Here is a 16,496-nt window from a genome sequence, read left to right on the forward strand (position 1 = left end):
AGGGCGGGGGGAGGGGGAGGCGGAGGGGGGCGGGCTGTGCGAATGACACTCGCCCACTGCTGGCAGAAGCTTGGTGAACGCTTCTGATCAGGGTCACTGACAATACTCAAAAAGAAGCTGCAAACTTCTTAGCTGCTCTCCACGGTGAAAGTTCGTGCCAAGCCTGAATGCTGTGAGGAAAAGCCGAGAAGGCTATTATTTCAAAGCTGGTGCCTGAAAGTGGGGAGGAGAGACTCCACACAACCAAGCGGCCTGCTTCAATAGAGTAATCACGATGGATTATTAGTTCAAGCAAGTTGTACAAAGGACCCTGGAGTTCACAATGGGGAAAAATAAGTAAGTCATCAAAGCTTTTATAGCAGACTGTTTTGGTAAATGTAAAAAACATTTTTTTTTTTTTTAACGAGCATGGCTCCGAAATCTTGAATGGGTCAGCTCACACCGCATGGCTGCCGCCAGCCGCACTGCAGTCCCCCTGGATATTCTCCACCACCAGAACTTATTTTTAAATTTCAAAAGACTTTAAGGACACCGTTAACCATCGAAGTACTGGCGTGTGGTTATAATTCAGCCAATCGAGCTGCGGAGTCTGTGATGAAAACCAGTTGCCATAACAGTGTTCCCATAGCGACCCTCGGGGGACCGAAGCTGGCTCCTGACGCTCTGGACAGCTGGAAACTCTTACATAAATATGCCGTGAGAAAGTGCTTATAGTTCAAGACTCGCAGTATGATTCCATACCGTGCATTTCTAGTCCGCAAGGGGCTTCATGGGAGTATCCCCGGGGAGGCACATCTTCAAGATTCAAAGGAAACAGCCGCACTGAAACTTAACGCTCCCCTTTCACTCGAACTGCCCCCCGAAGTTCTCCCACCTTCCACCTTCTATGTTAAGAAGCATTAAGAGGGGTGACTGTGTGGCTGAAAAGGAGCCAGCGATAGGAATCCCCAAATTCGAATCTATCAAAGACTCCGAAACACTTTGCTATGGTCTTTTCTAAGCTGCTTCCTCTCAGAATAAATTATTCCTTTCTTTCAAATAAAAAGACAGTTGGGGGCGCCTGGGTGGCGCAGTCGGTTAAGCGTCCGACTTCAGCCAGGTCACGATCTCGCGGTCCGTGAGTTCGAGCCCCGCGTCGGGCTCTGGGCTGATGGCTCGGAGCCTGGAGCCTGCTTCCGATTCTGTGTCTCCCTCTCTCTCTGCCCCTGCCCCCTTCATGCTCTGTCTCTCGCTGTCCCAAAAAGAAAGAAAAGTAAGTAAAAAAAAAAAAAAAAAAAGACAGTTGTATTTCTAAAGTATTTACTGAGGTCAAAACCCAAGGCAACCTGATGTGTGAGAGCAGGTCCAGAAGTCACCAGAAGGAAGCACTTAACGCTAAGAAGCCCTGCCATCAATCCTATTTCCTATTCCTCCAAATTCCCACTGAGTTCAGAGCCTGCAGCAAACCCCTAAGCTCTGCGACCAGGGACAGCTGCCTTCGTTAGCCCTGGTCTCTTGGGGCCTCCCCCTTCTTCTCTGGAGATCTGGACCATCCTCATTCTCTCTCAATCATGTTTGGCCTCAACTTTATTTTCCTAACTTTCCCCAAAGACCGAAAGCAGAGCCCTGCCTTCCCGACTGCCACAGGCTCTGTGTTGCGATGCTGAAAAACACTGCTTGGTCTTTACAGTTGGCAAGAACATTCCCAAGAAACGCAGTAATACTTCTGAGAGAAAGCCAGCATTTTATTAAATTTGAATCCAGAGAGACAGAAATCCTTTCACAGGAATCTAGGCCGGCAATAATAAGGAAAGGGAAAGAACAGTTACTTCAGGACTATGATTTCTAAAGGATGCCTGTATCGTTTTAAAAACAGCTAAAACCAAAATATATACTATCTGAACTAAAACTTTCATGATTTGGAGAATGCGGGAGGTCACTATTCTATAGAGCCACGTGATTACTTGCACTTACCAGAAGACCTTTAATTTCAGGGAAATGGAAAACTTTTCTATGAACCTGCTTCCCTCTACCCAAGCCCAAAATGGTTAATATTCACGGGACTGTAGAATGTCACCATTTTTTTTTTTCAAGCCTTCTACCCATACTGATCAATTTTAGAAGGTACTGGTGTCACATAATACAGTTTCTTCCTTATGTGGAAATGTTAACAGCAAATGGGAAGACAACGTGAAATTAACGGACTACCGTGCTGTGGCCTGACGTGAATAAAGAAAAGTAATCTGGGGAGTGTTCATGCAACACTATTTATCAACAGGCCCTACCCAACACGATACAACTGAAGTCTAGACTAGCGTCCTACGTTTTGAGAGTCCGTCTCTCATCTGCTCTAGAGTAAGCTCCCGTAAGTTCTAATTAATTTGATCGTAAGAAATGGTTTCCAAAGTGGGGAGTGGGGTAGGGAGTAAGCCTGATTCAATCAGGGCAGTGGGCTTCAGCCCCCCTGTGCAAAAATACAGCAGACACGATCAGATAGGCACGGCTATACACCGGCGACCAGGAGTGGCTTTCAAGCCTTCCCAAAGGGGCCAGAGGAGGGGACCGCGCCTCTGCGTGCATCTACACGCTTCTACTGCTCCGCTGACCCTGGCTCCTACCGCATCCTCCCCCCTTTTCAACTGAGCACTCGTGGAAGGTGGGCGCGGTCCCAGAGCCCGGACGGAGGCCTAAGCCACAGAGCCTTAACGAACGTGTCCGCTACGAAGGCTGCTGCTGCTACCACCACCGTTACTGCCGCCACCCTTCCGTGAGCACCCGCGGCCTCTCAACGCAGGCCTCGCCAAAGCTACTCTGGCTACACGCTAACGACCAGGACGCAACGACCAATATTCACGGAGGTCTCATTCGCCAGGCAGTGCGCGAAGCATTTTATTTCACTTTAACACAACGGCGCGCCAAGATACATACTACGCTTAGTAACTACCACTGCAGACAGGGAAAATGAGGCTGAGAACATGAAGTTACTCGCCCACGGTGGCGCGCTCGGGGGGCGGAGCGCTGGAATCTCCAGCTTGGAAGTTGTGGCTTGGCAGCCCCCGCCTGGCTGCCGTCCGATGGCGCCACTCCACCAAGTCAGGTGTATTCCGCTCACCCACCTTCCTCCGGGAACGGAGTCCTCTCGACCTCCCGGGCATAGCCATTCGTCACCGTGATCTGGGTAGGACACCGTGAGCTTCAGAAGTCCTCATCTGAGGAAAATCAGACCCGTGACCTAGGACTCGGGCAGTAACAAGGGTCCCGGAATCCCGCTCCTCTGCCGGGCAGCTGGCAGCTGGGAGCCGCAGTCCACCGCGGGCCCGGGGGGACGGCGACACGGGCAGGCAGGCCTGTTCTGGGAAGAACCAGTGGCATCGAAATGTCCCCATCCTGGGCTGGCTTGACAATCCATTTCCCCACCCTGAACCTTGATGCACTGGGTTTATGTAATTTAAACTCCTGTTGGGATACCATCTTTTTCAAATTTCTATTTTCTATTAATTCTATCTGTCCCGAGTGATGACGAACACTAAGATTTACACTCTTTACGAGGCAAAAGCCTTGAAATGCCAGAAAACAACACTCCACAGTGATAACATTTACATTCAAATTCTACTGCAAGATGGCAAAAGTTCAGCAACATTTAAGGACTATAAAGTTTCATTAAATGGTTCCACATTTTCATTGAAATATATAAAAATATCTTTTATAAATACTACATAAAAGACAATGTGAAAATTACCATATTTTACAGAAATAATTAAGTCCATCCTCAAATGTTCCTTTATAATCACCTGCCAACTCTCAGGTTTAGAGGGAAAAAGGCATTTTAAACCCCCTTCTGTGACAGTTGTCTACACATTTAACTTACGAGGAAAAGTCTTTAGAACTTAATTTTTTGATTAAAGTAAATGACACAAAAATCAGTTTGCAGCCAGATGTGATATGAGAGCCAACGCTGTTTCTTAAAACCAAGAGGACTGCGTTAGGTAGAACTCGAACTCAAGAAACTCCTTTTTTCTTCTTCCCTCATTCCTGTTGGTAATTCCCGAAGTCCGTCCCATGTTCACTTCAGTTTCTCGTCACTTACACGCCACACACAGATTTCACAGCGCATTGTACTCCACACATTTTGATGGATCTGTAGGGAAGTGCTTCTGGCACATGGTCATTAACCTCTTCAAGCCCTAAGCAAATAAGGAAAATAAGGACTGGTTATGAACTAGTGTTCTTAATTGCCCTTCTCAGTACTCACTGGTTTACCAGCGTCTCCACTATAGTGTAGCAGCCCCCAGCAAGACCACTCAGATGCACACTCAGAGAAACGTTTGCTCACGTGCACCCAAGAGAAGCACAACACCTTCACGACAGACCTGCGCGTAGTAACAACAGAGCACTGGAAACCCAAATGCCCGCAAGAGGAGAATGTGTGAATACGGTCTAGTATGGCCACCAAAGGAACATGTGACAACAGTAAAAACGAACCAGCCAGAACTCCAGCGGTTTCCACCGCAGAGGTAAGCCCAGCTCAAGCACCCACTGTACGTACTGAGACAGCAGCTCTCCTTTGTATCTAACAAGTCCTGCGTATGTACATTCCTTGTGACAAATGAGAAAAGAGTCACAAGTCATCTTCTGTGCCGCCTGAGGGAACTGTGTCGATGAGGGATTCTGGTTGAGAACTGATACACATACACCTTGGAAACAACGTTGAATATGAAAAGCAAGCGGCAAATCTACAGAAGTATAATGTCATTTTAATGAAACTGAAAAACTGTTAAACGAAAGGTACTGCTTATAAATACACACAGAGTGTGGTGGAATTACTTTTGAAAAAGCAAGGCAACAACAAACAAATTCAGGGTAACAATTACTTCTGGGGTAGAGGAGGGAAACAGTCAACGATCTAGTTCTTAAGCAAGGAATAAGGACTTTAGATACTATTTATTTCATAACTTATGTATTACATGTATTCTTTTGTGTATACCAAATATTACATGATAAAAGCATTTAAGATTTTTTTTTTAGAGAGACAGTGAGAAGTGGGGGAGGAAGAGAGGGAGAGGGAGAAAGGGAGAGGGAGAGAGAATCTTAAGCAGTCTCCACACACGGCACAGAGCCCAACGTGGGGCTCGATCCCATGACCCTGACGTCATGACCCGAGCTGAAACCAAGAGTCAGACACTCAACCAACTGACCTATGCAGGCACGCCGATAAAAACATTCTAACGTCATCGAAAAAACAATACAAATCCCACACGTGACTCGGCCGATCCTTCGGAGTTCAGCAGAGGTACTCCCGCACTGGCCCTGTTCTGGCATCAGCTACCATGCTTTGATTCTCTTCAGGCAACTACGACACACAGAATTGCCAGGACCTCACAAATTTCAAGTGCCTTCTATCTCTTCTGCAGTTAGGCCAGTTCTCAACCAGCCGGTAGCTCTGCAGTGACTTTAAATGGATGACAAGAACTGTCACTATTAAAACTGATTTGGTCTCTTTCAGCTCATCCTTCAATCTGTGATCTTTCAACATCCTTGGCTGGCATCTGGTTTTTAGTCATTCCTCTTAGCTTTCTCATCCACCACTGAGCAATCACTAAGTCATGACCCAAGTTCACACACAGCAGAGGGACAAGAACAGAAACCTGCAACATGCCACGACAGACCTCTCCAGTGTCCGGAACAATTCCGGGAAGAGCTCCGCAAACCAGCGATGAATCCTGTTAACTCTTTCACCTACCAGTCTATAAACTTCCTTGCTTACAAGGAGGTGCTCTGTCCAATGTTTTATTGAATTCTATATATAAACCACCACCACCAAGAATAGCAGTGCTTAATTTTAATGACTCACAAGGCAACTTTTGGCACAAATTATGTTAAGGTTTCTCACCCTGGGTTCACAAGAACTGAAACCACCCAGTTCCTACCACACTAACAAGAACGATGAGATCCTATCACAGGCCAAAGGCAGACTATGGTCAGAGCTCTATTGATACTGAATGTGGAAGTGTATACAGCACACTGCCTGATACTTAACTAGTGTTCTCTCAGGATTCATTTTCTTTCCTCAAAATGACATGATGAAGTATCATCAGCTCTCACAACGAGACAGGGCTTCATGGCTAGCAGGAAAAGCAATGTGTGGCTATCATTACACAACACAATCACAACAGGGCATCCCTGGCAGTCTGAGGAGAAAGGGCAAAACAGTGCCTAGAAACGTACGGTGATGTAAGAGGGCTCTAAAACATCAAGCATTTAGAACTCTTCCTCTGTAATCACATAAGTATGCAAAGTTCAAGCTCAGGGACATCACCAAAAGCAAAGCGAAACAAGCAATAACAACAAAAAGTCCCTGCAAAATCTCTTCAGGGCCACAGTAACTAGACAACACCAATCAATGTAACTCCCTTCTATGAACTGAACTATAATCGATCAGATGCAACATCAGAGAATCATGATTTTCAAACATTTTACTCAAGGTCCTTCTGTAGATTCAAAGAGCGTCCACATTCTGGGACTTAAAAACCAGGAGTCTGGAAGGTATCTTTCAGCCAATATCCAAGACGGCACCTGCAGGCAGTGCACAGACAGACCATGTGATTCACTCTGCTCCGCGTTTACGTCTTCTCATCGTTGTCCCCTGTGCTAACCAGGTATTTGCTTTAGGATAAAGACCATTCCCTCTCACAGTCCAGCTTCTCCTGCTGGGAATTCTCATCATGTGTATGCAGAATTGTGATTTGTAGCCATGGAAATAGACGTGATAGCACTAATCTGGCATCTTAACTTTTCCGAACAAATAGGTGAGAAGAGAGAAGGCTAAGAAAGAACACCCTGATGAAATCCAAATAGTCTCAGTCAGCCACGAAACATGGCAAAAATTATTACGAGCAAATGAAAGGCAGACTGGTGTTAGGACTGCTGGAGGTAGTTTTTCTTGTCAGAAATGGAAACCTGGCTGTTTGCTCCTTATAGAAGATATTTGTGATGCTTATTTAACCCCACCAAACAGATTCTAGGATTTAAAAATAAATACCAGTATCCTGTCTGAAATCTTAGCTGCCACAAGGTTGTGAAATTCAACAGTGTGAGTCATAAATAGTTACCACGAAACATTACAATATATTTTTGCAGTAAGGATTGATAGGATGCGGCACAAATTTTTAAAGGGGTGTAATGCCAGGACAGCATATGGTTATTTTCCAAATGGAAACAAATCTTTTCAACCAGATCCCTCAGGATTTCAGTTTCAAATTACCTGAGGATGCTTAAGCCAGTAAGACAATGAGCTGCTTACTTTAGCTTACTGCAAAGAGCTTCTTAAAAACTGGTGCTATTAAATATCATTTTTATTTCCATGTAAGCAATACATATATTTAATAAATCTTTTTTCAGTACCGACAGGGTGCCAAGCACTGTTCTAGGCTGAGAGAACACAGGGAACAAAGCAGAAAAAAATCCCACACATTGAGATTATATTCCAATGAGGGAACGCAGACAAGAAACAAAACGAGTATGTAAACCACCTCATGTGAGATTATGATAAATGCTCTGGAGAAAAACAAAGCAGGGAAGAGGCGTGTGTGCATATGGGGCGTGGCCAGAAGGACTCTGGCTTTAACTCCACATGAACCGGGGAACCACTGCAGAGCTATGAGCAAGACAGTGCCATAATCCGATTCATACTTTAATGGATCACTCTGGGTGCTGTGCAGATACTGAAGAGGGGCAAAGATACGGGGCGCCTGGCTGGCTCAGTCAGTGGAGCATGCAGCTTTTGATCTCAGGGTCGTGAGTTCGAGCCTTGTGTTGGGTGTAGAGGTTACTTAAAAATAAAATCTTAAAAGGAAAAAAAGGGGAAGGGCAAGGGTAGGAGCTCCGAGCCCAGGCAGGAGACGCTGCAATAATCCAAACAAGAGACGTCAGTGGCCAACCCCAGGTGGCAGCAGTGACGGTGGTGAGAAGGGAACAGACTGCAGATACACTGTGAATGTAGAACCATCAAGGTTTGCCAACACACAGGGTATGGACTAAGCAATAACTCCTTGTTTTGTATATATATCATTATTTTCTTAAAGTCACATATTACTTAAATAATGGCAGTCCTCTGCCTCACCCTTTCCAATCCCCCATTCCAGCACCCCAGAGATAATCATTTCAAATCTCTTAAGTGTTTCTTTCGGTATTTACTGCCATCTTTCTAAACACTATACTGACAGTGCTTGACTTTTTCTGTCTGGACGGTTAATCCTTAAACCACACCCACTGGCCCCTCACAGACAGACAGACAGACAGACAGACACACACACACACACACACACACACACACACACACACACACACAAATTTCCCTTTCCTATCTTCCCCAAATACAATTACTAGTGAATGCAATATTCAGGATTTACTGCAGATGTCTGCCCAAATGTTGTTCAAAGCAGAGCCACAGAGTATACTATGACAGTATGTCCTTTCGTATCTTTCCCTATCTTTTTGCTTGTTTATGTAGGTATCACCATTTCACTCTTCCACAGTGAAACTACACTCAAAATGACTGAACACAACAGGTAATGCATCCGTTCCATTTCTCTCCTGGAGCCCTCTAGGTGTTCCAACCTAGAACAAATGAATTCCAGATCTCTTTGCACTGTGACCATCCTAGAGCATGCCTTCCCCTTCACCCGGGCAGTTCCTTCCACCCCAATCCTGCGCTGGATCTGGTTTCCTGGATCTTTTTTATCTCCCTCCCTCATCTTGGTGGAGCACATCCGCAAGTAGAGGCAATCCAACACAGTGGAGTGAGGATGACCCACGTTCAAATCCGAACTCCAACACTTACTAGCTGTGTGGCCTTGGGAACTAACTTCTCCATGGCCCCGTTTCCCCACTTGTAAAACAGAAATTATCCCATCAACCTCATATTATTGCTCTCAAGTGAAGTGAAGCACACAGTAGGTACTAAATAAATGTTAGTTATAATGATTCCAAGGAAGGGTATTTGAGAGGTCACATTTTTAAAACATTCTGAGACTCGTCTGAAAATTTCTTTAGCCTATCTTCACACTTAATTGCCAGTTTAGACAGGAATATAACTGAGTTGAAAATTATTTTCCTTCTGTTACCCAGGTATTGTTTCACGGTCTCGCAGCTTCCAGTACTGCTAACGAGAAGGGCAACGGCTTTTTAATTCCCGAATCTTTGTAAACCACCTGTTTCTTTTCTCCAGAAGCGTTTAAAGTCTTTTCTTTAGCATTAGGCTTCCAGGGTTTTACTGTGTTAGGCCTTGATGGGAGATCTTTCCTATTCATTTGCTATTACTCAGATTTCTCTGAATTTCTCTGTTCACTTTTTCCTGGAATCTGAATAGTGTGATCCTCTAGACTGATTCCCTCGTTCTCTTATCCTTCTCTTTTAACTTTTACATTTCTGCTGTCGTGTTTGATTTCTAAGAGGTCATTCTGATTCTGACTTTTCTTTGTGGCATAGTCTTACTTCACGGTTACAGCCTTACCTTTTAATTGAAGGTTTTTTTTGTTTTTTGGTTTTTTTCCTGTTCTTTACACTAGAGCTCTATCTCTGAATTCCTTTTTTTCTATGTGTTTCTATGTGTTTTCTAATTTGGTCTCTTTCACACTGTAAACTTTCTCTAAAGGTCTGAAGGTCCTTGGTAAACATTTGTATTTATGAACAAGGCACTGGAGAGCTAAGGGAAAGTCCCTGAATGGGCAGGGCTGGTCAAGAACAGAGCTTCATGTGGGTACAATACGGCAGCAATCTCGTTTTGTCACTGGAGAAATACTAAATGTTAGTATTTTCTCTGTTCTCTTGAGTCAGTTCACAGAGAAGAATCCTCTGAATTCCTGAGCAGGCTTCCAGCATCACAGGAACCCAGGGAGAGGAGGCACCACAGGTCTCACCTGTTAACACAGAGGCTTTCACTTCAGCATCCTGTTTTCACCATGGCAGGTCAACCTTCCCGAATAGTACAAATCCCTCAGAAGGTTAACTTGTCTTCTGCTACAGGAGAAGGGCAGTAGGGCCCACGTGGGTAAGGCAGAAGGAACCTCTGGATTACATATCCTAATTCTCAGCCACTATTCCTCGTTTTTAGCCCCATCCCATAGACTGGACTTTTAGAAGTGCCAAACAGCCCCACATCTTGACCTTTCCAGATTCTACAGAGTTTGTATTAATGGCTCCTTAATAACTCCCCCCCAAACAAATTCAACCAAACTGGTTTTTTTTAAATCAGGATGTTTCTAGGAAAATATCTACACAAATTAATGGACTGTACACTTATAAATGATTAATATGGTAAATTTTATGTATATTTCACAATGTTTAAAAAATCTAATTAAAGCATTTTAGAATATTATAGATAAAGTATAAAAATATCAAATATAGAGGCATCTGGGAGGCTCAGTCTGTTGTGGGTCCAACTCCAGCTCGGGTCAAGATCTCACAGTTTGTGAGTTCGAGCCCCATATCAGGCTTGCTGCTGTCAACACAGAGCCTGCTTCAGATTCTCTGTCCCCTCTCTCTCTACCCCTCCCCCGCTCATTCATACTCTCTCTCAAAACGAAATAAAACATTAAATACACACACACACACACACACACACACACACACACACACACAATATATAGGTACAGTGTGGAGTACCTGCATGTGATACAGGATATGAATCCTGCAAAATGAAAGTTTACACCCAGATAAATCAATGAACGATTATATCAATGTGCATCCACTAAAAAATTAGCAATTTTTTTATTGCAGAAAATAATAATTTTCTAAAACCAAACCAAACTACAATCACAATTCTTTAGCTGGATTTGCCTTTTCTTTTACAAACTCTCATTAGTTACTAGGACTTAATGTCGTTGCTTTTAAGTAATCTTTGTACGATGTACAGAGAAGACACTTCATGAAATTATTTCTGTCCCTGTCACTATTCTACACTATAAGAACAAAGCCTTGAAAACGAAAGCACAGATCCACTTAGTGATACAGCCCGAGAATGTCAAGAGTAAGGGATGAGTGCCTTTTTCCACCTAGCTACTTAAAATTCTAGCAACGAACTGCCCAAGTTCTAATAAAGGAATGAATTTACATGAGAAAATTAAGTTAAAAACGAATCCTGACTTCGGACTGAAGGAATACTCATTTGACCTCAAGTGTGATGTTCAAAAAAATGTGTACTTAATGATTAAAAGTTAATCTCTACAATTTCAAGTCACACCCATAGTTAAGCATGAAAAAACCAATCCTTCAAAAACTGTTTACCGGAATTCTTTTCACACAAGAACACCATTAAAATTGCATTCATCTAAATAACTCATGCTAGCCTTTTAAGTAACTCATCCGGATCTCACTACTTGGGATGATGAAAAGTCCCACTGCAAGTGCTGAAAGTATAAAAATTTCCAGAATCTGCAGAACTCAATGGAACTTTAGAGACAAGTGGTAACCTGGGACTGACTCACTGTGCCTTTATAGTTTACAGTAAGAACAGAGCTGCTCTCTTTCTCACCTGTCTGGATGCTTCTTTTCTGGAAGAGAACGTATTTCCAGTTCACAGGCTCATTCATCATTTCACAGAAAGTAACAACAAAGTACAATGACCAGTGATAAAATCCCATTCTGAAAACAGCATCTGCCCACTTAGCTAGGTTAGGTGAAAATTTATACCAAAGGACCGATTTGGGCAAAGATTTCCTTTATTTGATTACCAGGCTTTCAGGGGACGAGGCAATCTGACTTTTTTTCATGCATGTAGTTAAGAAACAGACGATGTAATACCCCAAGTTAAATATTTGTTATCAGTGAAGCTGCCAGTTGAAACGAAACACACACAGCTTAGATCAGCATTCCCCAAAATGTGTTTCTACTGAACACTGGCATTCCATGATGTTAAAAGGTGATGTGTATGATTGATAAATGCTAGCCATATTTTTCTCTAAAAATGTAATACAGCAGAGAGTACTACATGGGTAAACAGTTTGTTATGATGAGATAACTTGCCTTTAAGAAACGGTTTAGCACAGCCAAGAACACCAGTAGGTAGCATGAAGCCACACGGCCCACAAGTGTGACGTATAATTTGCATAGGGACGCATAGGGAATGTTTAGCAGCTAACCGTGATACTGTATATTCGACATACAGATCAAGTTGTGCCACTCAGTGCAGTAATGCAAGTTTCTGCTATACCATTTTCGGCAACACATGATTATAAATTCACAAATATTCCACGAACAAGTAAATCTGGCAAATCCTAGTGTAGGCGAAACATACCCAGAGCCCGAAATATAGATTGAACTAATTGACAGAAAATGTTGACATGATGTCTTTACTAGGGAATTTACTCATCTGGATTACTGACAACAACTCACCAGAGAAGATTACAGGACATTTGCCTTTCATAACAGTGAAACCTCATGAAAAGTATTTGGAAGGAGTATTATTCCTTCATCATCTAATCACCAAAGAAATCTGTGTTATAATACAGTACACAGATCAATTAATCTACATGTATTCGGGACACTATCATCAGGAAACAAAGAGCACGATCCAACTTGAACATGTGATGGCAGTAACTCCAACAATTTTGCAAAGGCATGGGCAGGACTTGGGCCCAACAAGAGACAGCAGAGTGTCCCCGAACTAGCACTACTGGGAAGCTGTAGCCAGCCTGTGCTCTGAAGGGGCAAGAAGGACTGTAGTTACCGAAACCCAGAAGTAACCGTATGGAGATGGCCTCCTGAGAGAAGACATGGCCTTGGGGAGGGGATGCCATCAGCCCTCACTGACCCCACAGGGAGGAAGCCAGGGACATCGATACTTCTGACCTGTTCTTCTCCCACCTACAAAATGCCTTCGAGCCTCTCCCGCCACCAACCCAACGGAAGTCAAAAAGCAAGGGAGACTGTCAATGTCACTGACAAAAGCCAGGTTTCCGGGCCACAGGCCAAGGCGAAGAAACATGGCAAGTGAGCCTGCAGAGCAGAGCCGCCTGATGACAATTTCAGCCTTTCTTCCTTCTCTTCTTTACGGACAAGCATGCCCAAGATATGAACCTTTTCAAGAGAGGTCTTTAAATGACTGAAGTATAAGGTCTCTAAATAACCAAGAGCCTCCTATAATCTGTATACAAGAAGCTTTACTCAAATCTGGGCCAAAGGTTACATCTGCATTTGGCAGAACAAATACAGTTCTTAAAGTTACTACCACCAATTTGAATCTAACCTCAGATTTGAGACCAGCTAATAAACTATACAACTTTTCTTTGATCTGCACGGTGAAAACACCCTCCCTGTGGTGTGTTTAATTTTTGTGAGCAAGAGAACACTTCAAACAACTTTCGCAGTTTAAATTCTATAGAGGTTTGCAGAAAACCCAAAGATGAAATCCCGGTACTATAAAATAGCCTCCTGAATTGTTTTCAACCATACTTCCTAACACACATATTTCTCACCGGGATGTCTAAATACAAAAATAATTTTTCCATACATCCAAGATTCCATTACATGATGTCCAAAAACAGGCAAAGTTAACCGATAGGAACACAAGTCCAAAAAATGGTCACTTCTGATGGGAAGAGAATTTGGGCTGGGAAAAGGCATGAACAAACTTTTGGGGTCCCACTAGAAACACTCTGTATCTCCACCTTGTTCTCCTGTCTAGATAAAAAAATTACATGTATCAGGAATCACTGGACTGTACAATTAAGTTTGGTACACCTCACGCATCTAGGTTTATCATAGCTCAGTTTAAAAAGAAATACTGACCCTATTAAATGACTTCCACAATTACCTTCTCAGCAAATACCTTAACATAGAATAGTCCGGGCTAGGTAGTCAGAGGTCAGCAAACTACGGTCCGCAGGCCACGCGTTTCTTTCCCACTATAGCCTGCAGGGTTCAACAGTTGCAATGGAGACCTAGGAAATGCAAAGCCTAAAATACTTACTATCTTTTAAGAGGAAGTTTGTCAACTCCTGACTTTAATATACTTAATGTATCCCTTTTTGAAGGATAGTCCATTAAAAAAAAAAAAATAGATATTCTAAATCAACCCCACCTCAACACCAAAGTAACAAGGAGGGAGATTCAAAAGACAGCTTAGCAAACCACTCAGCTCATCACAATCAAGAATTTCATAAAACTCCGCCACTGGGGGTTGGGGGGACGGGCAGCATTCTTTGGCCTCGAGCTGTTTAGCACCATAGGTTTATTTTAGGACATCAAAAATCAGCATTTTTGTTTGTCCAAACACAATGCTAACTTTTTAAATTTGGTGCCAATATTTTAAAAAATAGAAGCACATGGGGCGCCTGGGTGGCGCAGTCGGTTAAGCGTCTGACTTCAGCCGGGTCAAGATCTCGCGGTCCGTGAGTTCGAGCCCCGTGTCGGGCTCTGGGCTGATGGCTCAGAGCCTGGAGCCTGTTTCCGATTCTGTGTCTCCCTCTCTCTCTCTGCCCCTCCCCCGTTCATGCTCTGTCTCTCTCTGTCCCAAAAATAAAAAATAAACGTTGAAAAAAAAATAAAAAAAAAAAAAAATAGAAGCACACAGTATCTTGGAAAAAAATAAGATCTTTGGCACATATAAAAAATTAATTAAAAAGAGAGGAAGATGAAACACTGACCCATATTCCTAAAAGGGAACTGTGAGTTGAAGGGACTCCAGCGGCACCGGGGGCGAGCATCGGCTGACACCTCACACTAGCTTGCACTGTCCCCTGTCATGTCAGAGTCGAGACAAAATGAAACAATGCTTCTATCTGTGTCCATATGAAAAGTAGGAGAACAAATGTCAGAGGGTCAGGTGTTTAACACTCAGCTCACTTAGTACCTGTCATGGGCATAAGGGTTTGCAACCTTAGGTTTAAGCAGTGGCCTCAAGGGAAATGACAGAGAAGAATCAAAGACATCAAAGGGCCAACAAGGGCAAGAGCTGGGTGGCTCAGTCGAGTGTCCAACGTCAGCTCAGGTCACAACCTCATGGTCTGTGAATTCAAGCCCCGCACCAGGCTCACTGCTATCAGGGCAGAGCCCGCGTCGGATGCTCTATCCCCCTCTCTCTTTGCCCCTCCCCCACTTATTCTCTCTCTCAAAAATAAACATTTGGGGCACCTGGGTGGCTCAGTCCATTAAGCATCTGACTCCTGGTTTCAGCTCAGGTCATGACCTCAGGGTTCATGGACCCAAGCCCCACACTGGGCTCTGCACTGACAGTGTGGAGCCTGCTTGGGATTCTCTCTCTCTCTCTCTCTCTGCTCCTCCCCTGCTTGCTCACTCTCTCTTAAAGTAAATAAACTTAAAAAAATGAATAAACATTAGGGAAAAAAAAGCAAGAGTTAACTTGATGCTTGCAAACATCAAGTGGTAGGGATCTCCCTCACATCTTCCCAGTGGCCCTACTCCTGTCTCAGGGCAATTGTGCCTCTTAAAAAGCTTCTCTGTACTATTTTTTTGCAACTTCTTGTGAGTCTATCTGTAATTATTTCAAAATAAAAGTTCAATAAAAAGAGAACTATTGTTTCCTTACACTCATTAGAAAGGTCCTCCTTCCTTCCCATACCTTACCCGGTCCTAAACTAAAGGCCAAGTTTACTCCCCATCCCACCAGAGAGCTCCTCTATTATCCACAGCTCTTGTGCTCAGATCCCCTCCAACGGTCTCCTTCAAGGAGTAAAAAAGGAACATTTTCACATCTCTTGTCCCATATGGTATTCATTCAGCAAATATTTATTGAGCACCCACGAGTGAGGTACTGTTCTAGATCGGGTATATAACAGAGAACTATGTTCTTGACTTCTGGAACCTCCGCTACATTATGTCTAATGATGAAATACAAGCTATCATTACACTTTGTAGCAGTCATATTATACTACTCGTTCAATTGCACGTACAGCCTACTAAATTCCCCAATCCTTTCTCGTATACATTGCTCAGATTGTATACTCAAGCAACTAGGTCATTGGATCCAGATTTTTTTATGGTCATCCTTTTTAAATATTATTTTTTTAGAATCTGTTCTTTTCTTCAGTCTTTCAAGAACTTCTGGAATGCCAACATCTTCTCCACCTTAACACACACCCTACTCTTTCTTGTTTCTTGCTGTCCATAAATCCAATAAATAAACCTCTCAGTATAGTCAACCAAACCAGTCATTGAAATGTTTAACAGGACAGTTTGAGGTGACTAAGACCCAATGACATCTCACCAGCATCCACCCAACAGACATGGATCTATTCAGTACTCCACGGCTTCCCACACTCAACCAGCTAGGTAGGAATGCACCTGACTGTATTACCATATTTACATCTGTCCACAACAATATTATTGGGTTTAAGTCAGACACCTTCCTGAAGTTCTCAGTATGTTTACCAATTTTCCCTAATCATCTTGGGGAAAAAAAGGAGTATTTTTTAAATGGGAATGGAACAATTAAAAACGAAGACCAAAGGAAGGGAAAAAGGTCATTATATAGCTTCCAAAAATAAATCAGAAATCTTAAA

General features: G+C 43.3%; 1 protein-coding gene across 2 annotated transcripts in view; it reads right to left on the reverse strand.

Moving 5' to 3' along the window:
* Positions 1 to 2,838: 2,838 nt before the first annotated feature.
* The window catches only part of PRPF18 (pre-mRNA processing factor 18), a 49,940-nt gene continuing 36,282 nt past the window's right edge, over positions 2,839 to 16,496 (reverse strand). For both annotated transcript variants that reach the window (XM_040451384.1, XM_040451385.1), the window contains one exon: positions 2,839 to 4,163. In XM_040451384.1, coding sequence (XP_040307318.1) covers positions 4,083 to 4,163 — 81 coding nt within the window. In that variant the 3' untranslated portion in view covers positions 2,839 to 4,082. The remainder of the gene's footprint in view (positions 4,164 to 16,496) is intronic.

This window comes from Herpailurus yagouaroundi, unplaced genomic scaffold (genome assembly GCF_014898765.1).
Source record: "Herpailurus yagouaroundi ecotype Mexico unplaced genomic scaffold, PumYag 203, whole genome shotgun sequence".
NCBI lineage: Eukaryota > Metazoa > Chordata > Mammalia > Carnivora > Felidae > Herpailurus > Herpailurus yagouaroundi.